General features: G+C 38.6%; 3 protein-coding genes across 13 annotated transcripts in view; 2 read left to right on the top strand and 1 right to left on the bottom strand.

The window, feature by feature from the left end:
- The window catches only part of LOC129746114 (serine/threonine-protein kinase 10), a 157,329-nt gene extending 140,870 nt beyond the window's left edge, over nucleotides 1-16,459 (top strand). For 9 of the 11 annotated variants that reach the window (XM_055739586.1, XM_055739589.1, XM_055739588.1 and 6 more), the window contains one exon: nucleotides 14,725-14,864. Coding sequence is in view for 2 of the 11 variants with exons in the window: in XM_055739594.1 (XP_055595569.1) it covers nucleotides 14,725-14,889 (165 nt within the window). In the remaining 9 variants the exon portion in view is untranslated. Of the gene's footprint in view, nucleotides 1-14,724 lie in introns of all 11 variants that reach the window. The other 2 variants (XM_055739594.1, XM_055739590.1) reach the window with 1 other exon arrangement.
- LOC129746115 (antigen 5 like allergen Cul n 1-like) lies at nucleotides 6,762-8,050 on the bottom strand. Its single transcript, XM_055739595.1, has 3 exons — nucleotides 7,499-8,050; nucleotides 7,188-7,429; nucleotides 6,762-7,128 (listed from the first exon to the last, which is right to left on the bottom strand). The coding sequence occupies exons 1-3, from the start codon at nucleotides 7,862-7,864 to the stop codon at nucleotides 6,894-6,896; spliced, it is 843 nt and encodes a 280-aa protein (XP_055595570.1). The 5' UTR covers nucleotides 7,865-8,050; the 3' UTR covers nucleotides 6,762-6,893.
- A 9,738-nt stretch (nucleotides 16,460-26,197) lies between the features above and the next one.
- LOC129743925 (PRADC1-like protein) lies at nucleotides 26,198-27,587 on the top strand. The gene is made up of 3 exons (XM_055736164.1): nucleotides 26,198-26,537; nucleotides 26,607-26,865; nucleotides 27,095-27,587. The coding sequence occupies exons 1-3, from the start codon at nucleotides 26,444-26,446 to the stop codon at nucleotides 27,387-27,389; spliced, it is 648 nt and encodes a 215-aa protein (XP_055592139.1). The 5' UTR covers nucleotides 26,198-26,443; the 3' UTR covers nucleotides 27,390-27,587.
- Nucleotides 27,588-27,621: the final 34 nt, after the last annotated feature.

Here is a 27,621-nt window from a genome sequence, read left to right as displayed (position 1 = left end):
GATATAAACCAATGGGGTATAAAAGTGTATAAGAATTGATTTCGAGAAAACACGCTTTTAAATTGTTGAGTTTGGCCATTTTTCATACATTTTTTAAGCATTTGCAATTTTTACTTAAAAATAATTTGAAACATGGAGAATCGTTAAGCATTATTTACCAAATCATTTTTTCACTTATATCCCGTTAGCTCTGAGGGCCTCATATAAATGACAAATACAATCTTTAAATTATCAAAATTGTGCGGTATATGACACATTATCTGTAAATTTCATCACATAATTTTCAATGTTTTCCTATTGGATTTTGGTGACTACATATTATTTGGTATGAAAAGTATTCAAGTGGGCTCTAGTTTTAATACCAAGGAGTTTAGATAGCAGAATCAGAAAGAATAGTAGAATCGTATAAAAAAAGCATAAAAATCGTGAAAATTCACCAAATCATATGAACATCATAACTCAAATCATACTTTAACAACAACTTCAACCATTCGTAACATGAATTATATTTCAAAAACTTTGTTCATTCATTCATCAAAACATCGAAAGTTTGCTCATTGATTTTTTTCAATTGATTATTGGTTGCTGAACCTTAACAGAAAAGGGGATATTTATGAGAATCGATCAAAATCCAAATATATTTTATTTGGCGTCAGCAAGTTTTTCACTTAAAAATGGTGCAATGATTATAAAAAAATCAAACTCGTATTCATCCTGTTTATAGAAAGCTTTCCCAATACACTAGTCAAATCGAGATACTAGAAAATATTTTTTTTTTTTTTTTATGTTTATCGTCTAGGTTTATTCACATTGTAAGTAAAATTTATAACTATTTACATTTCTGTCTGTTTTAGCTGTTTCAGTAAGGTAATATATAAGCGAAGCAAAGTGTTTTATGAGTAAATGTTTAGTGTTTCTTTGGAAGTTACAAAAATCGGGAAATATCCAATCCATTTTCTGTAGATTTTGTGTTCTCCTATCGATGGTCGAAAATAGATTCCTTTGGTACTGCCATATTAATTTCGTGTCTCCGCATTCAAAAAGAACATGCTCCAAATCATCCGTGGTCCCAGGACAGAAATCGCAGTGTGGATCAGCTCTCATACCTCTCCTAAATAGCAGATCATTGTTTGCTAGTTTGTTGTGTACGATTATAAACCATGTGGATCTTCGTTGAGACGAAATTCGATTGAAATGAATGTTTTTAAAAATCCTTTTCCACTCTCGCTGTGGATTTTCTCGAACAATTTTGGGGTCCTTTAGTCGTTGAAGGTAAAATTGATAGATGCTCGATGAACATGGCGATCGACGTAGATTAACTGGTAGAAATGCAGATTCCTGTACAACGGTCCTTATATGAGAATATTTCCTTGGGATTGCAGTTATATTCGGTGGACTAACATTATTCTCCAAGAAACTCCACATGAATTGGAGATTCGAACCAGCTCTCAGCAACCTATTCACCAGCAAGGACTTTGATTTCAGTACTGGTGAGTGAAGGTTAAGACCTCCTCTTTCCTTTGGAAGAACCATAGTTTCGAATGCTACCCTGTTCCAGGATCTGCCATGCCAAATAAATTTCCCTATTTGCGCCGTGATTTTCCCAGCAAACTTGTTTGGCAGCGGAAGTGTTGATGCAATATACCAGAGTTTTGAAGAGATGTAGGTATTAATCAGAATAATTTTTTGGCATAAATTTAATACTCTTACATTATTCATCCATAGCCTAATTTGGAATCCCCGGATTGTTTTTTGCCAATTTTCTTCGATGATGTGTTCAAATTGTTCACAGAAGTAAACTCCAAGGATTTTCACTTTTGGTTCTATTCGTAACCAACTACTATTTGGGGAAAGAACAACATTTCCAATAGCAGTTGCTACAGTTTTCAGAGGGTTTAAGATTGCCCCCGAAACCTGTTGAAACTCCTGAAATAGGTTAACCAAAGTCATTAGTTGGTTCTCGTTCTCAAGAAATATTGAGATATCATCGGCGTATGCGTTTAGCACTGATGCTGGGAGTGTTGTACTGATTTTATCGAGCAGCGGCTGTATGTAGATGACGAAGAGCAACATCGACAGGGGGTCACCCTGACGGACGGAGCATTGTATCCTGAATTCGTTGGATAACTGTCCATTTATTAATACCCTCGAGTGGCTGTTGGCAAAGAAGGACATAAGTAGGTTTATAAGAGACTCGTTGAAGTTCATTTTATGCATCGTTGCCGCCAAGAAAGCATGATCAACCCGATCAAACGCATGGTCCAGATCTAAGGCTATTAGAAGTGAGTTTTGTTTATTTGTAGCTAGCTGGCAGATGTAGTCTAAAATTTTCGATGTTGCTTCGAATATATTTTTTCCTCCATTTGAGCATTTTTGTTTGTCCGATAGCACCATAGGCAGCAAATCTGTTAAACGTCTTTTTAAAATTCTTCCAACCAGTTTATAATCGAAATTTAACAGCGAGATAGGTCGATAGTCTTTTACGCTATTCGTGTCACTTTCCTTTTTAATCAGTACAATTATTCCGTCAAAAAATTCTTTCGAAGCCAAACCTCGTATGACATCGTTCATTACTTGAGTGAATTCTCGGCCAATGGTGTTCCAACATTTTTCATAAAACTCTTTTGGCAATCCATCTATTCCTGCAGATTTCTTCGAAGCACTAGATTTTATCGCGCTCCAAATTTCGCCTTGGGTTACTTCTTGGAGCACTTCTCGGTTCATCTCGTTGTTTTCGGGAATTTTTAGAATAGGTTCGAAGTTGTCACTCCATCTGGTCTGAGATGGACTATAAAGCTCTTCGAAGAAGTTCTTGAAGTGTTGCTGAATGTTATTTTGATCCGTGACTATTCCTGTTGATGTTTCAATTTGACAAATATTGGTTTTTTTCTTCTTGTTTTTCTGGCAGGCGACATGAAAAATTGAGGTGTTCTCTCCACCAATATAGCATTCGTTCCACTGCTTGTTGGCTGAGGAAATTTCCCTCTGATGTCTAAGCATAAGGCTTTTTATATGGTTGATGTCTCTGAGTTGTTGTGGGTCACCATAGTAACGATCATACGACCTACTCAACATAGCATAATACAATTCAGTTGTATCCTGATCCTTCCGACGTTGAAGAGCTGATTTCCATTGCAAGAATGATTTAGCTTTCTGTTTAACGAATTTCGTCCACCATTCGATCCAATTGGGGAAATGTCTTTTTTGTCTGCACCAGTAGTTCCACTTTGTATTAAATTCTGCCATAATTTCGTCATCGTTTAAGACCTTTGGATGCATTCTCCAAACTCCTCTACCAGGTGCCGTGCCAAGATGAGGGAGAGCTATTCGTATTACGTATGCTTTATGGTCAGAAAAGGCTGTTGCAGCAAAATAAGCACATCGGACCGAACTTCGTATGTTTGAGGGTAGTAATATTCGATCCAACCTTGAAGCAGAATCGGCTCGTACGAATGAATATTCTACATAATTTCCTTTAAGTATTTCCCATGTGTCTTTAAGATCAGACGATTCCATAAGCCTTCGGAGCATAGGAGAGTACGAGTTTGTCCCAGTAGCATCTTTGCGATTGGTAACAGAATTAAAATCGCCTCCCACTATCACTACGTTTTGTGCATCTAATAGATGATTCGCTAGTGTAGAATTGAAGAAAATTTCCCGATTTGCGCGATTTTGTGTGCCAGGTGGTGCATACCAGTTAATAAAAGTTATGCTGCCGATACCTAAACTTATCAAACGAGCATCTAGGCTTCTTTGTACTCTATGGTAGACATAGTAGTTTCTCAATGCAATCGCTGTACCTCGCCGGCGTTCGTCGACATTGAAAACGATGTTGTACCCATTTATTTCAAGGTCGGTGACAGCGACTTCCTGGAGAAAAATAACGTCCAGTTCAGCAGCGCGGATGAACGAAGCCATGGACTGCAATTTCGTTTCGTTGGATACTCCATTCATGTTAATGGTTCCGATTTTATAACTGTGCGAAGTCATCATGAATCAAATGTAGTATCGACAAAGCAGATTCTGGTAACCCTGGATGCTGCAATCATTCGTCGTAGTTTGTTGTGTACTGCAAAGGATGAGATTTCACTGAGAGGAGCAGTATCATCGGGAGCTAAGGCTGAACATATACTGTAAATTTTGCTTACCGGTGAGAAAAAAACAGCTTCTTGTCCGGTAATTTCGTTGGCTACGATCGTTGTTGACATCAGCGGCAAAAGTACTACGGCACATCTCGAGAACGTTTGGCTGCTGATGTAAATATTGCTGGCTGCTTTCTTATCACGTCCAAGAAGTAATGCGTTGATGTGAATTTGGTGACAAATAGGGCTGGTATAAGTAGTTGTTGATACGATGAGAGTGAATGTATTATTTGGCATTTTGAGCTTTGGTCCTAGATGATTCTCGTGAACGTTGGTTGCTGCGCTGTTCCTGACTACGTGTGATTCGCTTTTCTTCGTTGTTTTGATCCACATTCATTGGCGAAGCCGGCCGTTTTATGGTCGACGTCAGATTGGTTGTCGTTTTGTTTAGCGCTTCAGGAAAACTGCGGGATGCTGATGTTGAACTTTCCACGATCTCGACTTCATTCATAACGATAGATGATTGGTTGGCCGGGCTTAGCAACGGAGGGAAATCTTCATCCATTTCAGTGGATGATATTGACAATCTTCTAGTGGTACCAGCATTCAAGTTTTGTGTGTCTTCATTCTGAATATTCGAGGTATCCGTGCTAGTGGTTGAGGATGTCTTAAAAAGATCTGACATTAATCTTTTTTGAACATCATTTTCCACTTGTAGCGACTTAGCATATTCCGAGCATTTTTGTGTGTAGTGAACATTTCGGTTGCAATGTTTACAGGTAGCAGTTTGGCCTTTGTAGGTAACCAATGTCATAGATGACTCAACAGTGATGTAGGATGGTATAGGTTTTGCAAGCTTCATTCGTACTATTCTGATACCGTTTGGTACCCCGGGGAAGAAATCCTTCCAGGTTTCAAGCTGAATTGATTGTATTTGGCCATATTCGCGCAGACGAAAAGCTAGTTGTTGGTTGGTGATTTGTGGTCTGAGATCGTGGATCCTAACCTCAATTGAGCCGTCCTCCATAGACAACACAATATCGTAATTCTTCCCTTCGTACTGTAGTTGATGCTGCATGTTGTGTTCTTGAACAATTCCACGGGCTGTTTGGGCTGAGTCGGTTCCTACAAAGACCTGTCCATTGCTGATTTGAAGGTGCTTTACCTGGGTGACTTCCATGCCGAGTTTTTCAATAATGAAATTGGCGATTTCCGGATACTTGACCTTAACGGGAATGTTTCGGATATTGATGACAAAGGTGCGTTCGACCGTTGAGGTCATTTTGGCGAGTGTTGGATCCTTTAACAGGATTCCGATTTAGCGGAAAGACGGACAAAGTCCGTGAGACTTTTTAGAAAATCAAAACCTTGTTTTGATGACATCAAAAAATGCGTCCGACTCTAAAGTGAGCAAGATGGCAACTGTGAAAATATTAAAAATGTTGGTTTAAGTTGAGGTTGATGTACTAGAGTTCGTTTAAAAAATTATTCTTCTAAATGTCAAAAGCTGGTGAACGTTACTTTTTTCAACAATTTCATTCTGCGTATTTTTCTTAAATTTGTAAAACAAATTTTTCTAAAAAGAAATGTGAACTTTGTAAACTTTGGAAATTGGGCGGTAATTTTTTAAATTTGGAGACCATAAAATTAACATAATGTTAATTGTAGTCACGCCACTTGACATTTCTGGGATGAATAAACCGAAGAGATTTTAAATGCCTTGAAAAAATGACGTACATATATAAGTTGGAAGGGAAAGTTCATGCAAGTAACAGAAATGACTTTTAAAGACGAATTTATACTTAGGTTTCCAGAATATTTCAGTATGTATTCGGGCCGGACAAATCCGGGATATTTTATTTAAAAACCTGGCCAAATCCGGGCATACGATTTCAAAATTCAAATACCCATGAATTACTCAATAAAAATTAAGAAAAAATACTTGAAACATATTTTTCCATCAAAACTTATCAGATTTTGAATCGTATTTCAGGCTTCCACAAAACCTTTATGATTATTTTTATAAAACTTGCTGAAAAAATAATTTTTTTTTCCAAAAAAATTGTTTTTTTCTTCGTTTGATTGGGCAAAAAAGGTAAATTTTATATTCAAACCGGGCAATCTGGCCAGCTTCACCTATACCTGGGCAAATGTTTAATTTTAAAGCGTTTTCAAAAATATGTTATTATTTGTTCTCTTGCAATACTCCAGAACAATTTGCTTTTTTTAGCCCGCTTGATAATCTCATTTTTGAAATTTGGCCCGCTTGTTGAAAATGTTGGCCACCCATGGTCTACAGTTTCCATACACCTAACTTTATAGGCCTCGCGATGCTCACATACTGGTGAATACTGAAAGTAGTCATACTCGATGCTTGATTTTATAGTTTTCGCTATTATTAGTATTGATATGTTTTGACTTAATTTTCTTTTGAGTTTTGAAGAATTTATTTTTTTTTTCTCATACATACGGTTACTACCCCTTCAAATTCTCAAGATACGATAAAATCAGCTCAACACAGGTATTTTCAAAAATAAATTTCATGGTAGTGTTTATGAACTTGAATGGATCATTCAGTGTAGTTTGGTAAAAATTGATCTTGGTTACTGAATTTTTTCACCGATTGTAATTCGAAAGACTTTTTGAAGTGAAATTGTTTAAACATAATAACACCTGCTGTAACTGAGCTGTATACTTCATCAGTTTATTGATTATCAGTTTAATCATAAATAAATCCAGAAAATATTCCACTTTTGGATAATAAATAATACATTCAATATTCTTCGACGTCACAAAACGCACAACTTTATATTAACCTCGACAGAGACACCGAAACTTGGGCCCGGCGCATCCCAGCTTACAGCCACTGCAGGGCTCGCCCCTTTTGTAAATCGGCTTGTTCTCAACGTTTCCTTCGGAGTAGTTACAAACGAGATAGTAGTGCACGAACTTCAGATTGTTATTGTGCTTCTGGAAGCGCACCAGTGCACAGCCCACTTCGGTCGTGTCCGCCCGGATCATCTGAGTGAAGTGTCCTATTTTGTAGCTTTGGAAAAATTTTTACGTTAGGTGGTTGTTTTTATTTTTAAAATTGAAAAAATATACCTTTCCGAAGAGTATTTGCAAAGATCGACATCGTGTTGCTTGGCCATTTTGTGCTCCACGTACCATTTGCGCATCAGATCCCGAACCACGTAGGGCGCAGTGTAGTTGTGTCCGTGGAACCACTTCATCCCGATGCTCTGGCCGCTGTGCCGGAACTTTGGCGTATTGTGGCACTGGTCGTGGGCAAAGTGACAACTTTTGGCGTTGTACTCGGCCATATGAGCCAGCTCGTCGTTCCAACGCTGAAATGTTTAAATACTGGACCTTTTAAAGAGTTCATTTATTTTTTCAAAATTAAGACGGGAACCTACCAACTTTTGCATGGAACTTGCCGAGGCGTAACGTCTCATAGAGCCACAGGCCAACTTGTTGCGTTTCTCGTTGTGAAAATTAAGAATAAGATTCACAAACTTTTGAGTCATTTTGATCAACATTGGGCGGGTGCAGTTGCTTCCAAAGCTGTACCCATTGCAGACCACGTGTCGGGTTCCATCCGGGCACAGTTTGTTTTCCCCGCAGTAATTGACTACACCGTTAGATTGATTCTTGATCGATTTTCCGCCGGACGTAAGAGTAACCAAACAACTTAACGCGAAACAGATCACCGTTATCGCGATATTTACACGGCCGACCGAGGCGCGACAACTCTTGTTAGCACGATCCGATTGCGTATACATTGTAGAACTAACTAAACACGGCTAGACAAGCGCGTAGACTTTGAGGCGGGTGGCTTATGGCTGGTGAAAAGTGTGCTTTGAGTCGGATCGGATCCATACGACACCGTGAAATTTTTTTGCCATTTACAATAATTGCGACGCTAAGCACGGTTTCTAATATGTTTGAACGAAAGGATGGTGTAGAATTTTTTATTAAAATATTCGTCGATAACATAACGATCGAAGATATGTTTTTAGGGATTGTAACACAATTTTTCTATATCCGTGCTATTGAGCTGTTATGATTTATGGCGTTAAGTACCTATCAATATATTCGATACTTAGCATTCAGTAAATCGTGGACAAGGTTTCCAAATATTGCTTGAGTCCTAATGTGAATCATGTCATCAACCTATCTATGTATCTATTCATCTATAAACGTACGGATATTTCTAATCTTCAATCGTTTTATCATTATTTTGCTCAGGTGGGAGCCTTTTAATGGTTTTCAAAACTTAAACCTATGGAAATGTTCCTACAGGTCAAACCATATCCATTTATTCAAAAAGTATGATTTTTGATGGTACAATTTCAATCTAAAAAGTAATTTTGTATCGGATTTAAATGGTTGTTTTGAACGTTCAGTAAAGTACTCCATGAATCTTAAATTTCTTTCGCTTAAAAATACACAAAAGCTCGGTTTTTGATCAACTTTTTTTCAGTAGAAAATCATATGCCTGAAAAAAACTTGAGTTATTAACCAATGAAACATTTTAAAAAGCGGGGTTGGGCATTAGAAGGTTAATAACAAAAACAAATTTTTTTTTCGAGATGTTCTGAAGAGAATATTCTCGAATAGCCAAATGTTCCATATAACAGTCTCTTAAAAGCTATCACTCACCAAGAATAGCTTTTACAGCTAATAATTGTATTTTCCTAAGGAGATACAAAGTTACGATCTTCAACAAAGTTGTGCAGTGGAAAAATTTCCTTTAAAAATTTATAAGTTGGAACAGATCCATTGGCAGGCACGGTTCCACAGAAGAAATCATCCTTAACTATGAGTTTTGAATCAAAACGAAGCTTTTTAGACCCCAGAGTTTGAGAAATGACCAAATTTAAATCTAGCCAAAAATAATAACAATACCAAACACCAGAAAGAATGCAAATAAAGCTTCGGACATAACAATTAATGCACAGATATAAAATACATAAAATATAACACCAGATTTAAAAAAAAAATCTGTATTCTCAAAAAAATGTCAGATCACGTTAAAAATTAACCATGATTAAAAATTGTTAGAACAATATATTGATTGTTATTTATTATCCATCTTATTTTACATTTCTTTTCTTCGTTTTTAATGGAAGGATTGATTAAAAAAAATCGCTGTAGTAGCTTGAATTTGGAAAAAATATCACGATTAGAAATGTGAATTCTCGATTTGGAAAAAAACATTTTGAACTTGGGAAAATAATAGAATACGTTATTACGTTATACGTTATCCAGTTATTAAAATGAAAGCCAGAAAAAAATCTGAAGATAAAAACAATAACTTCATATATTTACTATACAACATGTTCCATTATACTGACAAATTACAGATTGGGAAATGATCAATAAGAAACTGATAAAATAAGAATAAAAATAATGAATTTCAGGTTTTGTTGTAAATATTGAAAACACTAAGATAATACAAATTTAGTTATCATTACGCATTAAAAATTAACTTTTAAGTTGCTACTTCGAATCAAATCAATTAAAGATAAGATAAGTAAAAATCATGATTGATTAAAAAATAAAAAAAAAAGTTGAAAGAAAGTTAAAAATTTCAAGAACTGTATATTTTGTAGCTATCAATTGGGTCATTTTGGGTCCTGAATAGGACAGAAGGTGGAAACTATGTTTTTCTTATTAAAAACATAGTTTCAAAAACAGAAAATTTTATTTTCGGAACACAAAAATTTTAATTTGAAAAACATAGACAAATTTATGAAATAATATTTCATAAAGTTTAAATAGTTTAACTTTAAACTTCGGTAAATATATTTGAAAATTAAAACATTATATGATGATGAAAAAGATTAGTTTTTTTTAATATTTTAGAAGGATGTTTTTTCGATAAAGTCGTCAATCCATTTTTAAAAAAATTAAAAAAAGGAATTTAACTGATAACTTAAAGGAACAGCATTTTGGTGCTTATGATTGAATGATTGGTAGATCTGCACTCTGAACACGAATCTTCTTTTGTCAAATGTAGGAATTATGTTCGTCAAGTTATGTCGTGAGACGGAATACTATGTTAACAGAAAAATAAAATAGGCTTAAAGCTATCAATTTGTATCAATTTTAAGAGAAATCAATCATTGATAACTGATAAAGTAATAAATCTACGGTTACAGAAAGTAAATCTGATTCTGAATTTGTTTATTATGCCCATTTTATTCAATTAAGGTATAATATTCCAAAGATAATGGAGCATGATCTGAAAAAGTTAAATTCACAGTTTATGAAAATTTGGAAAGATTTCAAATATTTTTAAAATCACAGAAAAAAGTTAAAAAAATGGAATTAATTTAACAAAATTTGTTCAAACCTGCAAAGCTATTAAATTTTTGAGAGATGAGATTCGTTTCTTGAAGAATATTTCATATAAGCAAAATTTTTCGTGAATATAATTTTTTTGAAAATTAGAAAATTAGTTTTAGATTTTAATTTGCTTATTATGATGATTATCGTGAGTCATGTGCATTGCCTCCAACTTTTTGATGTATAATATTAGTATTCCACGTATTGATTTTGAAGTTAAAATGGTTGGTTTCAAATTCTGCATTTGTTTGATTATATTCCTGAATAAAACCCATTCTAAAGAAGGGTTTTTTATGTCAAGTTCAGAGTTTAAATGCAAAAGGTTGATGAATTGCAAATTGAAGTTTACAATTAAAAATTAGTTTTAATTCGTGAACGGCATATTTTTATGTTATGAGGTAAAATAAAATGTCTCAAGCCTAGGTTGATTTAAAACATATTTCCGCCGGAAACAAAAAATTTCTGACTTTCTTGTTAACATTTATTTAACACCTTTTAAGGTCAAGTCATTTCTCTTTACTACTTCGAAAATTTTACTTGGAAAAATTCTTCATGGAGGGGGTTAAACCCTAAAGCCACCAGAAATGATGAAATGATTGATCGAGCAATTCTGATTATTGTGTTATTAAGAATTGACATCAGTGGGACAGTTCTTAACTGGTTCAAGGACTATTTGGGTAACAGAATGCAAAGAACAAAATTTGGTTCAACTTACTCGCGATACAGAGAAAATAACTTAGGTGTCCCACAAAGAAGTGTGTTGGGTCCTTTGTTATTTATACTTTACATCAATGACATGAAAAAATGTTTACAATCTAAAGCTATTTGCGGATGATTCAGTGATTTTGAGCACGTCATACATGAAGCAAATGTTGATTTAAAAAATATTGCATTTTTTTTTTTTAACATCGAAAATTGTGTCTAAACCTCAATAAAGAAAGGAATGTTTCCAACTTATTTACTGGTCTGCAGTATGGTTCAACGGATACAGTACAGTACAGATACAGTACAAGGAGATTTTAGTTTGCCAAAAAAGATGAACCAAAGATATATTCCCTACAACGGATTAAGGATGTATAATGATATACTGATGAATATCAAAGACAGTACCAACTTGAATGTTTTTAAGAAACTGACAATATTCACAATATATCAAACAGACAATTTGATACAAAGACTAATCCTTAAAAGGATCATATAAATATGATGAAGCTCTGAAGAAGGAAATAAAATTGTACGTTGATTGACATACGCAGGAGTAAGACTAGAAATTGAACAAATGATGTTAACATAATTATCCAGAGGATAAAAAGTCCCTCCCACTTCTAAATAAGTGTGTGGAGGGCCAAACTGCCGCTCATAGCAAGTCCGTCCCATTTGCGTTTTTGTTGAAGTGAGAAAAATGGCATTGAAAAATGGTAAAAAGTCCAACGCTAATTCGGCACTTGTATGCGTTTTTTATCAAAGTAATAAAAAGAATCTGTCACTGCTACGGCCAATGAAAGTTTTTAGCTTTATAAGGATTATTTTTTTGTTTTGATTCTGTAGAACATCATTTGCTGGGCCCTTATGGCTATGGGACCGACTTGCGATGATTTATGCCATATGGGACCGACTTGCGATCATTTGTTCAATGGGACAAAATTTCTTGAGGTTTTTTTCAATGTTCATCAGAACAAAGTACTAAAAACTAAAGTTTCTCTTGAAAATACAGATAAAAGTAAAGTGTTTCCAGCGATAAACTGAAAAATGATGAAAACGCAAATGGGACGGACTTGCTATGAGCGGCAGCAAAGGACTATCACAAAAAATTGTCATATTCTTTGTGTCACAGCTGCAAAAAAAAGCACAGTGTCTGAGGTTTGGGCTGGGGATAGCCTGTATTGTCTGAACATTTGGCTATTCGAGAAAATGTTTTTTGCTTTCCTACTGCCTGATTAGTGATTACATACTCACGCTCAGCATTGACCGAGCGGATCAATTCATTCGAGTCTAGGTGATTGTGTGTATCCTTTATTTTGTGATAAGATGAGATAGGGAGGGACTTGAAAACGTTTTTATTATGTTTTCCTCCAGTCATACGCAATGCGGTTTCGCTGCGAGATTAATGCCGGCTAAAATTGAATCATATCTGCTAGCGTTCACGTCTTATGCCAATGACGTTGAAATATTGAGAACTCATGATTGAAGTAAAGGCTGAATTTTAGGTGTATGCAATGAGGCTGGACCATTCGTCCGAAAGTCATGAGACCGAAAGCCATTCGGCCGATGGACGTTAGGCCGAATGGGTTATCTGGCCGAGTAGGACTAGGCCGAATGGGTTATTGGGCCGACGGTTATCCAGCCGAAGGCTGTTAGGCCGAAATGATGCAAGGCCAAATAATCACTAGGTCGAATGGTCATTAGGCCGAAAGGTCACTAGCCCGAATGGTTACTAGGCCGAATGGTCAAAAGGCTGAATGATCATTAGGCCAAACGGTCATTAGGCCGAATCGTCGTAAGGCCGAATGGTCGTTAGGCTGATGCCAGGCCGATAAGACATATTAACGCTTGATTGCATTTTGGGGCGAATGATAGTAAGGCCGAATGTTCGTAAGGCCGAATGGTTATTGGACGGAATAGTCATCAGGCCTAATGGATGCAAGGCTGGATTCGACCATTCGGCCTTACGACCATTCGGCCTTAAGACCATTCGGCCTTACGACCATTCGGCCTGATTACCATTCAGCCTTACGACCATTCGCCCTATCGTCCATTCTGCCTGATGACCATTTGGCCTTATAATATTCGGCCAAATAACCTTCGGAAATTATCCCATTAGGCCTTTTGTCCTATTCGGCCGAACATCCTTCGGCCTTTTAACCCATTCGGCCTAACGACCTTCGGCTTAACATCTTTCAAGCTATCGGCCTTTGGCCGGATGTCCAAGCCCCTTTTCATTTACCTCGTTGTTACTTCTTTATTTCTCAACCGATTTTAATTCAGTAAAAAGCATTGAACGTGGCTTCAAAAGTTTAAAGAGAATTTGAATTTTTCATTACAAAATATTTAGATGTAGTGTGCGTGGTAAAGCTAAAAAATATCCGGGATTTGGGCAAAACACAGGAATTATTGAATAATAATCAAGAGAAAAAAAAAAAAGAAAAAAAAATCCCTTAGACGCGGTACTCTTTCGTTTGGGTATTGCTGGCAGCAATTTGTGCAGTTGCGGCCAAGGTTACCACGACATCGAGTATATTGTTTGGTCGTGTGAGGTCCATCTTGTCGCCAGAACGACTTTCATAGATTTCCTTCGGGCCCGAGGAAAACCACCTTACGTTCCAGTGAGAGACGTGCTAGCTGTGCTAGATTTGGACTACATGTTCGAAATCTACCTCTATCTAAAAGCTATCGATCTCCGTCTATAACCCTATTTTATTTTCATATTTCCCTTTCTATCTTCTTTTTTCTTTAAAAAAAAGTGCTAGACTAAGAAAATGATTGTGAAAAACAAAAAACGAGTGTGGCTCCTTAAAACTTAAACGTATGACCCGTTTCAAATAAAGAATTATAAAAAAAAAGAGAAGAAAAATTGAAAATCAGCTGGCAAATATCGATCCGCACGCGATTCTTTAGTAGTACAACAAGGCACTTAAAATTCAAGTTCATTGATGATAATTTGAAGCTGATGTCGATTGATTACGCGACAACGACGACGCATTGACAACTGCTTACCTGAGTTCCTGATATATTATCGATCATACATCTGGCGGCTCAGATTCAGCTCAGACAAGCCACGATGCGGCACAAGAATCAAGGCGTGTTGCTGCAAGTGAGCACACCACGATGCATTGATATTATTTTCACGTTTTTTTTTCGTTTTCAGAACGCGTAAAGCTTTTAGCATTAGTTTGCATTTTAATGCACCACACATGCGGGCACCTTGAGACTGTGTGTGGTGTAATGTGATCGAATTATTAGCGCTTCAATTAAGACGTGCCAAAGCGTATGTCGTTTATGTTCTAATCACAGGAGAACATTAATAAATCAATTTGTTGCGTCTAGGAATAAATTACAACGGGAGCACCTTTCGTCTATTCTAAGCATTTTGAAATACCCCCATTTTTAGGGGACACACTGTAAGTAACATGCGAACTTCGGTTTCACAAATTGGTGGAGGTTGCAAATATGGTTAAACACAATGTAAAATACTAACAACCAAAATATGTTTCAATGTTATATTTTCCTAAAAAATGTTCTACCCACCTAAAAATAACTTTTACTTTATCCTTCACCAAAAAAAAACAACCAGCGCCTGGAGGAAACATTCGCCCAGCAGCTAGAGGAGATGGAACAGTTGTACGGTAACAGTATGGTACCGATGCCGCCGCAATCCCCGCAGGGTCATGATCTGCTCCAGATTGGGTCCACCCGGAGCAGCATTTCGTCCTATTCCGATGGTCTCGGTGCCGCATGACAAAAGGGGACCGGCTGCGGTCCGAGTGGCTTTGGCGGGAGCAGCAGCAGACTTAGAAGATAATCTCGGAACACCACTACAAAAATCGAAACGTTTTCTACAGTTTTCATAAAATGTATGGCAATTAAAAGCGCTAGTGTTTGTGCATATATTAGGGAAGGAAAAAGGAGAATCAGCCGAAGCAATCTATTTTCAAAGCAAACGAAAAACAATTTTCATAGGTGAGCAACAGAAAGAAGGAAATGTAATATAAGAAGTGAAGGATAATGCAAATGTGCTGTGCAATTGAAAAAAAGAAACAGATGAGATATCAAGAGAAGCCGAATATTTTTCGCCCGGCAGGAAAGAACGAAACGAAATTCAATGTGTCAAAGTTAATCAAATCCAGCTACAGTTGATAATTTGGTTGCCAAGTTTTTGTTTAGTTTTAGCAATATGTTCAAAATAGCCTAGCTTTAGATATGTTAGTATCTACTTAACCAAAATCTAATTTATGCGATATATAACAAACTAGATCAGCCAATTTATTTTAGCCAACTTTCTGGTTAATGTTATTATAATCAATAGAATCGCGAGACATTGGTCCCGGAGCATTTGTCAAGTTCTATTCTTCACTAGCAGTCTATTTATTGTCCTTAATTCGCAGCCTTCCGCGGATCGACCCAAGCAATGTGAAATCTATAAACGCCTTTCATGTATAGCAAATTCCAAAACTAGCATTTAGTTAACAATCTTCCTACAACGCCGTTTTAAGAGATATAAAAATAATACTTTCGTAAATGAAATTGTCGCATTTTGTACATATGTAAATGTATATCAACTATCATTTTTAAGCAACACTTGTTTTAATTCTTGATGAAAAAAAAAGTTGTTTGGTTTTAATTACTTTCGAGCAAAACTTCTGCCTCTGCTGCTTAACGCAAAGTTTGCTCTTTTATGTTGCCCCTCCTCGATCCTTAAATTTATTCTAACACAGTGAGAGAGAATCGATTTGCCATTGAACCACTTTTCGGTTTTGCTTACCACAACCCCCTTACTTCTTTCCTGTGAATTAAATTGAATCTTGCATTCCCTGATTTTGAATGCAAGATGAGGCATTTTTCCTCCATATCCCGATAAAAAATCGAAAAAAGCTACGAAGGTGAAAAAGAATACTTTGAAACCCCTAGATAGGAAGTGTATTGTTGGATTTAATCGTTTGCCCACAACAACATGTACGCTAGTTGAGTGTAAATATTTTTGTCGATCAGATATTATACAAAACAAAAATTTCCTTTTCTATAGCATTATTTCCTAGACAGAACGTATAGAGTAAAGGAAGCGTTTTTTGGATGTTTTTTCGCTCTACATTTTTGGAAGTCGAACACAGATCGGTAGCAACAATGAAGTGCCGGAGGAACGAAAATCAATTGAACTAGGCAGTATATCTATATACAAGATCGAGTTGAACGGAACAACACTGATGTCAAAAGATTGAATTAAAAAAGATCAACTGATAAAGAAAAAAACATATTCACAGTATATAAAGTAAACATAGATAATGAAATAAATGAAATATTTTTACTCAATACTTACCATTGCGTTGCCTGTTTCCGAACATCCCTAAATATTTTAATTTTGAGTGCGGAGTAACTTTTTCTTCTGCTAAAATGCTGGATACATTCTTGTTCGATTGAATTCTGTCTAGAGGTGCAAAGAGATGTAGCATGCAGCGCACGACTTTAGGCCGATGCTAACAGCCCGACGTCAGCCAACGACAACGGACGTGAATACGTTAGTAAAGAGTTACAAAAACATTGTTCTGAGAAAGTAGTTCAGATGATATTCGCGGTCCTGTATAATCCGCAGCAGAACGGCGTCAGCGAGCGAGCAAATCGTACACTGATGGAGAAGGTCAGAGCGAAGATCCATGGTAACGGATTGTCGAAGACGATGTGAGTGAAGTTGTTTTGTGCGCTGCTTACTTCACAAACGGAGCACCAACAAGAGGTCCTGTGGTTAACAAGACTCCTTTCGAGAAGTGGTACGGTCGGAGGTCAAAGCTGAGCAATAGACTGCCCCAAATTTGTATGGGAAATCCAAAACCTGTGAAATGTTATGCGCTGCAGACCAAAATTGATCCTAGTTCTAGTACAGCTTTAAGAAAACCCGTTTTTTGAAAGAATTTGGCCGACGGGAATCAAAGTTATTAATGGAAAACTGGTGTTTCATGTTTCTCCCGAACAAAATGTCTCAAAATCCCATAGAAACTTCAGGCTCGTTGAGCGACCCCTTCCCGTGATCCGATCTGGCCCAAATTTGGCATGAGATCTTGTACTAGGCCTAGGATCAATTTTAGCCTGCAGCGTATAACTTTTTCAAAAGTCGGGTCATTTGGGGCACTCTACTGAGCAACCTGCGCCTTTTCGGTTGTCCAATGTACGCAAAGATTCCTAAGGAAAGCAGAAGCTTGATCCGGAACGGCTAGTATTCGTGGGTTACGCGAATAACGGATATCGGCTTTGGAATGGTTCGAACCGGTTCATCGAGATTCACCGCAACGTGGTCTTCGATGAAACCAGCGTTTTGGAGCCACTGCGTGGCGGTGCTGCGCCAGAGAAGGGCATAGAGAAGCGTGTCGAAGACCCGCCAGAGGCCATCACATTTGAGCGGTTAGCCGATGTGTGTGAGCCAGAACAACAGCCGAGCAGCGAGTCGATGTGCGAGCATACGAAAACACATTTGAGCGGTCAGCCGATATACCAACAACAGAAAACACATCAGAGTGGTTAGCCGATGTGCCTGCTGATCCCGATCACACTGTGGTTAAAAGTGTGGTTGTTGGCGATTACGGCGAGAGAGACTACGAGAGCAGTGTGGAATTTCCGGACGATGACAATAATGACCAAGATTCCCTCACCCCTGAACCGGCCCTGAGACAAAGTCAGCGAAGAAGAGCTAACGTGGCTAACGTAACCGCTTTTGTTGATGAAGAGCTATCTCAGAACATCACTGAGCCGGGACGATTGGGATTCCTGGAAGTTCGCCATCGACGAGGGGATGACAGCCCTGAAGGAGAACAAGACTTGGGAAGCAGTCTGCTTCCTCCTGGTCACAGGAAACCCATCCTGTCCAAGTAGGTGTCCACCGTGAAAGACGACGGTCGCTACATGGCTCGATTGGTCGCGAAATGATGTTCCCGAAGACCAGGATTGGACTACTGGGAAATCTATGCACCGGTTGCCAAGATGAAGAGTGCCCGAACCGTCTTGGCGTTGGCGTACGAATTCATCATATGGACGAGAAAACTACATTCCTAAATGAAAATTCATGCAGTTGCCAAACGATGACGTCGGCAAATCGAAGGTCGTTCGATTACAGAAAAGCCTGTATGGCTTGAAGCAAGCGGGTTGTGCTTGGAATCAGCGAGATAAGAAAGCTTGGTTTCTATTAGTTGAAGAGTGACTGTTGCGTTTACCGATCCTGTAAGCGAAGACTCACCCTCATCCTGTACGTGGATGACATCCTATTTGCCGGAAAAGACATTTTAGAGGTACAAATCGTTCCAAAACTACTAAGAACGCATGGTGGAACTCCGATTTAAGGCGACTAAGGAACCAGCTACGTAAAGTTCGCAAAAGCTTCAACAAGAACCGCACAGAAGCTCTTAGATGTCACTTGAGGCACTTGGTAAATGAATTCAAACATCTAAATGACCTTCTCTACCGACAACATATATCTCGACTCGAAGAAAACCTTAAACGGGATCCATCATCATTTTGGGAGCATTTTAAGGGTAGAAAACATAACGTCCCCGTACCCGTAGACGTAAGCTTCAATGGTGTCACTGCCTCCAATCAAGCCGAGTCGGTCAATTTGTTCGCGGACTTTTTCCAAAATGTGTACTGTTCTGTTGATATTGATGCAGACTGCAACTACCTTGCATCGTTGCATTCTTACGTTGTCAATTTACCTTCACCGTGCTTCACCGAACAGGATATTTACGAAAAGTTGTCCACAGTCGATCCTTCTAAAGGTTCTGGTCCAGATAAAATACCTCCCGCTCTTCTGAAACATTGTGCTGCATCTTTATCCGCCCCGATTTGCAGTATCATTAATCGATCGGTAACCGAAAGATCGTTTCCTAATGCATGGAAAGTTGCGGCTATTTCTCCGATACACAAATCCGGAAGTGCTCACAGCGTGGAAAACTACCGGCCAATATCGATTTTGAATTCAATGTCAAAGATCTTCGAAATTCTGATGCACGAGCGAATGTATGCCGCTGTTAAGCCTTTGATCTCGGAATATCAACATGGTTTCGTCAAGAAAAGGTCAACAGTTACAAATTTGATGTGCTACGTAAGTTCACTGAATAAAAGCATGGAGAAAGGTTGCCAGGTGGATTCAGTCTATATTGACTTTGCCAAAGCTTTCGACCGTGTGCCGCACAAAATACTGGTTGCAAAGTTGAATCGACTAGCGTCATATCTAACCGACCGCCAGGCTTTCACCAGAATACGGAACACGCGCTCACGAATGTTTGCCACACCGTCTGGAGTTCCCCAGGGGAGCCACCTCGGACCTCTGCTATTTATAATCTTCGTGAATGACCTGTGCTCAACACTTCAGTCCGATACACTTCTCTACGCCGATGATCTGAAGATTTTCCGGAAGATTCATAACACTGTTGACTGTTTGGCCCTTCAAGCTGACATCGCTAGACTAGATGAGTGGTGCCGCTTAAACGGAATGCTAGCAAACGTGAAGAAGTGCAAGGTTATAAACTTTTGTCGTGCAAGAAGAACGATCCTTTTTGACTACCAACTAACCGGAGTAAGGCTGGAGAGCGTGAAGTCTATTCTCGACCTCGGAGTGAAGATCGACAACAGGCTCACATTTGCTGAACATGTCGCGCTTACTTCTGCAAAAGGATTCGCTGCTCTCGGATTCCTGCGTCGCAACACCAAGGATTTCGATGACGTTTACGCATTGAAAGCCATATCTGTACAAACACGTGAAAAGGATCTATCTCAATATATGGCGAATCGAGAAAAACGCGTTTGAAAAAAATACAACCTATTTTAAATCGCTAATTGAAAATTACTTGAAATTTTTGATTTTTATGATAGCTTAACGATTTTTAGGAGCATCCTCTATATGTTGGAATAAAGGAATATCAATTTTCATGAAAAAACAACGCGCTATCGTAGATAGAACCTAGCTCACGTAATATTTTATCTCCCTTGTTTATACACCCTTTGCTATTTTCTCATTTTTAGCTTTAGTTTTAAGCCCGCCTTCATTTGCAACTATGTTTTTATTTTGAATAAAGTGTAAAATATTTACCAACACACAAAAAGGATCTATATCCATGATGGCGTATTGAGAAAAACGCGTTTGAAAAAAATACAACCTATTTCAAATCGCTAATTAAAAATAACTTGAAATTTATGATTTTTATGAAAGACAAACGATTTTTAGAAACATCCTCTTTATGTTGGAATAGAGAAATATCAATTTTCATGAAAAAATAACGCGCTATCGTAGATAGAACCTACTTCACGTAACATTTTGTCTAACCTGTTTATACACCCTTTGCTATTTTCTTATTTTTAGCTTAAGTTACAAGCTCGCATTCATTTGTAACTATGTTTTTATGTTGAATAAAGAGTTAAATTGATTATTCTGAGTTTGTTGGCGGAGTAGTAGCGAAAAATGGTTTCGGAGTAAAGGGTGTATATCCATGTAATGGCAGTTCTGGTTTAAGAATGTTTATAGATCCTTTACTCAAATTGAGTTTTTAATGTAACGGAATATTATTTTCTCAAAAGGGTTTTACCGTTAAGTAGTGCAAGAGTTGGCCTATCGCGAGGTACTGAAAATGGTTTTTGTTTACTTTTGGAGATAGATCCTTTTCACGTGTTGGTACAGATATACTGTGCATCAGTACGTAGCATCATGGAGTACGCCGTCCAGGTGTGGGCTCCAGCTCAGAGGACACAATGCCACCGTCTTGAACGAGTTCAACGCTGTTTCTTAAGATACGCTCTACGACGTCTTCCCTGGAACGACCCGATCCAACTACCACCGTATGAGGAAAGGTGTGCACTGATATGCCTAACCTCACTCGAAAAGCGTCGCATCGAGCTGCAGCAAGGTTTTATATTCGACACATTGACCAACCGTATTGACTGTGCTTACATTCTACAACGTGTTAATATTTATGTACCAACGAGAACACTTCGACAACGTCAGTTTCTTTCAATACCTCACCACCGTACTGCTTATGGTCAAAACCATCCTATTGACAAGTGTTATGAACTTTTTAATTTAGTGTATCATTTGTTTAATTTTAATATGTGCAAACGTCGTTTTAAATTAGGTTTAAGCAGAATTTAGTAGTTTTTAAGTTATCAGTCTGTACGGTAATTTAAACCAAAGACGAAATAAATAATGTTTCTAATCTTGGGGATGACCATCAAGCGAGACTTCCCGAATAGCGTCATCGAGATTTCGCAATCAGGATACGTCGAGGAGGTTCTGCAACGATTCGGTATGGCCGATTGTAAACTCGTAAGTGGTGAGGTTATCGCCGAACAAACATTCAAAAAATTCAACGGTTGTCTTCAATATCTGGCGACATCTTCGAGACCAGATATCTGTGCTGCGGTCAGCACACTGAGCAAGTACCAGGTCAATCCGGCGGATAGGCACTGGCAAGGCCTGAAGCATATTCTGTGATACCTTCGACGTACGACCGATACGGCGTTGGTATTCCGCAGAAACGCGAAATCGGAACCACTCATCCGATATGCTTATGCAGATTTTGAAACTACTCCGATGATCGAAGATCTGTATCAGGTTACGGTTACATGATCTTCAGGAATCTTATTTCGTGGTCAACGAAACGTCAGCAGACGGTCAGTCTATCGTCGACCGAAGCTGAGATAGGAGCCCTTTGTCATGCAGTCAAGGAAGGGTTGTGGTTAACAAACTTCCTTGGTGAATTGGATGTGGTTAGCGCTTCATCCACGTTAATGAAGGACAACTTCCCTTGCATCCAGTACCTGGAAGAAACGCGGCCCCATCAGCGGATGAAGCATCTGGACGTGAAGTATGCATTCATCAGGGTGATCGTAGGAAGCCGTAAGGTCCGCTTTCTTTGAGACACATCTCTGCTGAAGATCAGCCAGTTGATGCGTTCACGAAGGCGCTACCGCGAGAAAGGACTCAATTCATGGTGACAAAATCTGCGCAATTAAAGTTGTGAGCTTAAGCATCGAACGCCTCATCAAAAACGATAAGGTTTGGAAAAGAGATATCGAAATCAAACGAAGGGTGGTACATGTCAATCGGAACAACAGCATCGATAGCCTCCATGACCGAGTTAATTGAGATTGATTCGTCTGTGAAAACCAAATCTAGCGTTCGGTTTTGAGAGTTGCGTAGAGTGTAAACCCGAAGTCACCATTGTGTCGATGCAGAACTACGATACGAGGTCCTTTGACAAGACCAGTCGTTATGGGATAAACCTAAAATTGCAAAAATAAATTGTTCATTAGTAACGAGTTTATATAAGCATGTAAAAATGCCATTTGGGTTGAAATGTGACTCAACAATCTTTCAGGTAGTAATGATAAAAAAATGTCTGAACCCAAATATGACGGTAAATCTCTTTTGGATTGAGAAACATCCCAGCTATTCTTCAAAGAGCTATAAGCAGTTTTAATCTTCCAAATATTGTTAGAATTGAGAACTTCAAGTCTATTTTGTTTTGACTATAAGTTGCAGAGACGATTTAATCTGGTACCAAAAAGTTCACTTACGGTTCATTGGAAAGCACGTATTCGTTCGTATGTACTTAACTGCTTTTTTAAAGCATTTACTGCTCATTCAGAGGTCGGAACTGTATTCAATATGAGGAACAGTTTTCAATTTCCTCGGGTACCGTTTAATCAGCCAATTTTGAACTTTGAATGCTCCTGTTCATCCGTAATTCATAGGCTTCTTGTTATTTTAGTACCTTTTTTGATTTTCCAGTCAAAGTGTTGTTACCCATTTGTGAAATATTTCAATCCATCCAATAATGAATAATTTTTACACATTTTAGCTTAAGTTACAAGCTCGCATTCATTTGTAACTATGTTTTTATGTTGAATAAAGAGTTAAATTGATTATTCTGAGTTTGTTGGCGGAGTAGTAGCGAAAAATGGTTTCGGAGTAAAGGGTGTATATCCATGTAATGGCAGTTCTGGTTTAAGAATGTTTATAGATCCTTTACTCAAATTGAGTTTTTAATGTAACGGAATATTATTTTCTCAAAAGGGTTTTACCGTTAAGTAGTGCAAGAGTTGGCCTATCGCGAGGTACTGAAAATGGTTTTTGTTTACTTTTGGAGATAGATCCTTTTCACGTGTTGGTACAGATATACTGTGCATCAGTACGTAGCATCATGGAGTACGCCGTCCAGGTGTGGGCTCCAGCTCAGAGGACACAATGCCACCGTCTTGAACGAGTTCAACGCTGTTTCTTAAGATACGCTCTACGACGTCTTCCCTGGAACGACCCGATCCAACTACCACCGTATGAGGAAAGGTGTGCACTGATATGCCTAACCTCACTCGAAAAGCGTCGCATCGAGCTGCAGCAAGGTTTTATATTCGACACATTGACCAACCGTATTGACTGTGCTTACATTCTACAACGTGTTAATATTTATGTACCAACGAGAACACTTCGACAACGTCAGTTTCTTTCAATACCTCACCACCGTACTGCTTATGGTCAAAACCATCCTATTGACAAGTGTTGTGAACTTTTTAATTTAGTGTATCATTTGTTTAATTTTAATATGTGCAAACGTCGTTTTAAATTAGGTTTAAGCAGAATTTAGTAGTTTTTAAGTTATCAGTCTGTACGGTAATTTAAACCAAAGACGAAATAAATAATGTTTCTAATCTTGGGGATGACCATCAAGCGAGACTTCCCGAATAGCTTCATCGAGATTTCGCAATCAGGATACGTCGAGGAGGTTCTGCAACGATTCGGTATGGCCGATTGTAAACTCGTAAGTGGTGAGGTTATCGCCGAACAAACATTCAAAAAATTCAACGGTTGTCTTCAATATCTGGCGACATCTTCGAGACCAGATATCTGTGCTGCGGTCAGCACACTGAGCAAGTACCAGGTCAATCCGGCGGATAGGCACTGGCAAGGCCTGAAGCATATTCTGTGATACCTTCGACGTACGACCGATACGGCGTTGGTATTCCGCAGAAACGCGAAATCGGAACCACTCATCCGATATGCTTATGCAGATTTTGAAACTACTCCGATGATCGAAGATCTGTATCAGGTTACGGTTACATGATCTTCAGGAATCTTATTTCGTGGTCAACGAAACGTCAGCAGACGGTCAGTCTATCGTCGACCGAAGCTGAGATAGGAGCCCTTTGTCATGCAGTCAAGGAAGGTGTGGGATGGTTGCTTCGAAGACTGAATAAACTAAGTCTGGTTCAGTCGATTATGGTTTATCGAATAATGAGCGTTTATTGATTCTTAGTTTGGTTTTTATAAAATACGTACAATATGTAATTCCGATAGGGTTATGAGAGAGCTGGACTAGTGGAAAGAGAGTGTCAAAGGGAAATTGAGTTGTGGTGAATATGATTAAGCTAGAACGGGAGAGAGTGAGAGACCGGCGCCGAAGCATTATTCTAGTCGTCGGTGCCGTGTTCTTGAACTGTGTGGATGGTGTTGTAATTTGACGCTAAATGCATACTCTTCGGTTCTGCATTCCCATCGGTGCTGACCCACTTGGAGGTTATTGCTTCAAGCGTTGAATATGAAAAGGTTTCGTGGGAATGGTTAATGTCTTCAAGTGCTGCGTTGGTTTCTTTGCTCAGCACTTGTTGGCAAATCGAGGATGGGAAACATGGGCTACATGTTTTCGTTGCATATTGGATAATTTATGATGTGTGAGGAAATTTGTACCATGTGTGTTGTCATGGTAGGTTTTAGGAAAGGACAATCTTGTGGGAAACTATGTGTATGGAAATAATGCTACAAAGGGTTGTGGTTAACAAACTTCCTTGGTGAATTGGATGTGGTTAGCGCTTCATCCACGTTAATGAAGGACAACTTCCCTTGCATCCAGTACCTGGAAGAAACGCGGCCCCATCAGCGGATGAAGCATCTGGACGTGAAGTATGCATTCATCAGGGTGATCGTAGGAAGCCGTAAGGTCCGCTTTCTTTGAGACACATCTCTGCTGAAGATCAGCCAGTTGATGCGTTCACGAAGGCGCTACCGCGAGAAAGGACTCAATTCATGGTGACAAAATCTGCGCAATTAAAGTTGTGAGCTTAAGCATCGAACGCCTCATCAAAAACGATAAGGTTTGGAAAAGAGATATCGAAATCAAACGAAGGGTGGTACATGTCAATCGGAACAACAGCATCGATAGCCTCCATGACCGAGTTAATTGAGATTGATTCGTCTGTGAAAACCAAATCTAGCGTTCGGTTTTGAGAGTTGCGTAGAGTGTAAACCCGAAGTCACCATTGTGTCGATGCAGAACTACGATACGAGGTCCTTTGACAAGACCAGTCGTTATGGGATAAACCTAAAATTGCAAAAATAAATTGTTCATTAGTAACGAGTTTATATAAGCATGTAAAAATGCCATTTGGGTTGAAATGTGACTCAACAATCTTTCAGGTAGTAATGATAAAAAAATGTCTGAACCCAAATATGACGGTAAATCTCTTTTGGATTGAGAAACATCCCAGCTATTCTTCAAAGAGCTATAAGCAGTTTTAATCTTCCAAATATTGTTAGAATTGAGAACTTCAAGTCTATTTTGTTTTGACTATAAGTTGCAGAGACGATTTAATCTGGTACCAAAAAGTTCACTTACGGTTCATTGGAAAGCACGTATTCGTTCGTATGTACTTAACTGCTTTTTTAAAGCATTTACTGCTCATTCAGAGGTCGGAACTGTATTCAATATGAGGAACAGTTTTCAATTTCCTCGGGTACCGTTTAATCAGCCAATTTTGAACTTTGAATGCTCCTGTTCATCCGTAATTCATAGGCTTCTTGTTATTTTAGTACCTTTTTTGATTTTCCAGTCAAAGTGTTGTTACCCATTTGTAAAATATTTCAATCCATCCAATAATGAATAATTTTTACACATAAATGGGTAAAAAACTCCCGCATAGGCCTGGGCGCAACTACCGTGAAACATTTCACGCTTGTAAACAGAACTTGACAGATGACGATAAAAAAAACTCTCGCCTTGATTTTTTTTTCATTCAGCTGTGTTGATTTCTGTCATGAGTTGGTAAATCAAATAAAAACGCATCGCCAAGATGCATCTAATGTTTTGATTGTGTTACTATAATTGTACGGAAATTTTCCACACATTTCAAATCTAAATCTTCAGAGATATAGCAATCTAATCAGTGTTTCTGTTGTTTTGTTATCGGGAAGTCTTGAGTGTTGGGGAACATGTCAAGTTCATTATGAGCATCGTCGTTAAAAGTCTGCTGATGGTGTTGTTGGAAAAACAATGGTTCTTCGGGTGAAGATTTACGGTCGGCTTGCGATCGTTCTGCTTAGTCTAGTTCTTATTTTCGGCTACATAGCTCTGGTTGATAGTGGAGGTAATTTGTTTATTACTACTATAACTCTCCCCTCGCGTTATCATTAAATTTTTGTCGAACCCTTCGCAGCCAACAATCTTCACATGTTTGATGGCATTCGTACACAGGACATCATAGCCGGTGACGTGTTCTTTGAGATAGTTGACCCGCCGGAGCTGGAGTACACGTATCGCATACGCCCGGCCAAGGATTTCGGTGCATCTTTCGAGGCGCCCTCGTTTCGCGTGCGGGAAGGTAAACTGGTGCCGGCCATTCCGGCCGATGCCTGCGAGCAGCAGTTTCTGAACGCGAACGACATCCGCGGTAACATCGCACTGGTGGAACGAGGGTAGGTTTTTTCGACTCGTTTTACACAATATTTGTGCGGAAGTTGTGGGTTCAAATCCTACTGGAGATTTGATTTGATTTTAGATTCGTTTATTTGGAAGGGTGCCGTGTGCTATACCGATTAAGCACCCTTATCCTACTGGGGAACAGCCGTTTTTTTTGCATGTTTTTCAACTTTCATCTTATCTATTGAACTTTTCAAAATTTTAAAACAACTTCCTGCCTTCCAGCGAGTGCTCCTTCTTAACGAAAGCAATAAACATCGAGGCGGCAGGCGGAAAGGCAGTCATCATCACGGAAATCGACATCGATTCCGACGACTATGACTACTACATCGAGATGATTCACGACAAATCGGACCGGGATACGAGCATACCGGCCGCCTTTCTACTCGGCAAAAATGGACGCATCATCCGCAAGACGCTGATGCAGCTGAAGCGTCGTTACGCGTTGATCAATCTGCCGGTGAATCTGACCTACGTGGCCCCGCACGAGATCAATCAGCCGCCGTGGCTGCAGTGGTGATTTGTCGAGCTTGTTGTTTTTTCTGTTTTGTTTGGATTGGTTTATGCGATATTCGGAAGAGACTTTTCAAACAGAGTGAATGAAGGTATTATCTACTATGAGCAGTTGTTGAGAGCACCAGAGACTAATTTTCTAGTCAAACAAATTATGAACACGTAAACGGGAAGCAACGAAGAAAATACTTCTACAAAACTTTGCAATAAACTTGACGCTTGAAGTTGTTAGCAAAAAA

The sequence above is a fragment of the Uranotaenia lowii genome, chromosome 2 (assembly GCF_029784155.1).
Source record: "Uranotaenia lowii strain MFRU-FL chromosome 2, ASM2978415v1, whole genome shotgun sequence".
Classification (NCBI taxonomy): Eukaryota; Metazoa; Arthropoda; class Insecta; order Diptera; family Culicidae; genus Uranotaenia; species Uranotaenia lowii.
Note: the sequence above shows the minus strand (reverse complement) of the source record. Positions and strands in the feature narration are given on the sequence as shown.

Coding starts and splice junctions, on each gene's coding strand:
- LOC129746115 (XM_055739595.1), bottom strand. CDS start 7,864: ATGTATACGCAATCGGATCGTGCTAACAAGAGTTGTCGCGCCTCGGTC. Junction 7,430..7,498: donor CAAGTTCCATGCAAAAGTTG/GTAGGTTCCCGT, acceptor TAAACATTTCAG/CGTTGGAACGACGAGCTGGC. Junction 7,129..7,187: donor TGCAAATACTCTTCGGAAAG/GTATATTTTTTC, acceptor ATTTTTCCAAAG/CTACAAAATAGGACACTTCA.
- LOC129743925 (XM_055736164.1), top strand. CDS start 26,444: ATGGTTCTTCGGGTGAAGATTTACGGTCGGCTTGCGATCGTTCTGCTT. Junction 26,538..26,606: donor AGCTCTGGTTGATAGTGGAG/GTAATTTGTTTA, acceptor AACCCTTCGCAG/CCAACAATCTTCACATGTTT. Junction 26,866..27,094: donor ATCGCACTGGTGGAACGAGG/GTAGGTTTTTTC, acceptor CCTGCCTTCCAG/CGAGTGCTCCTTCTTAACGA.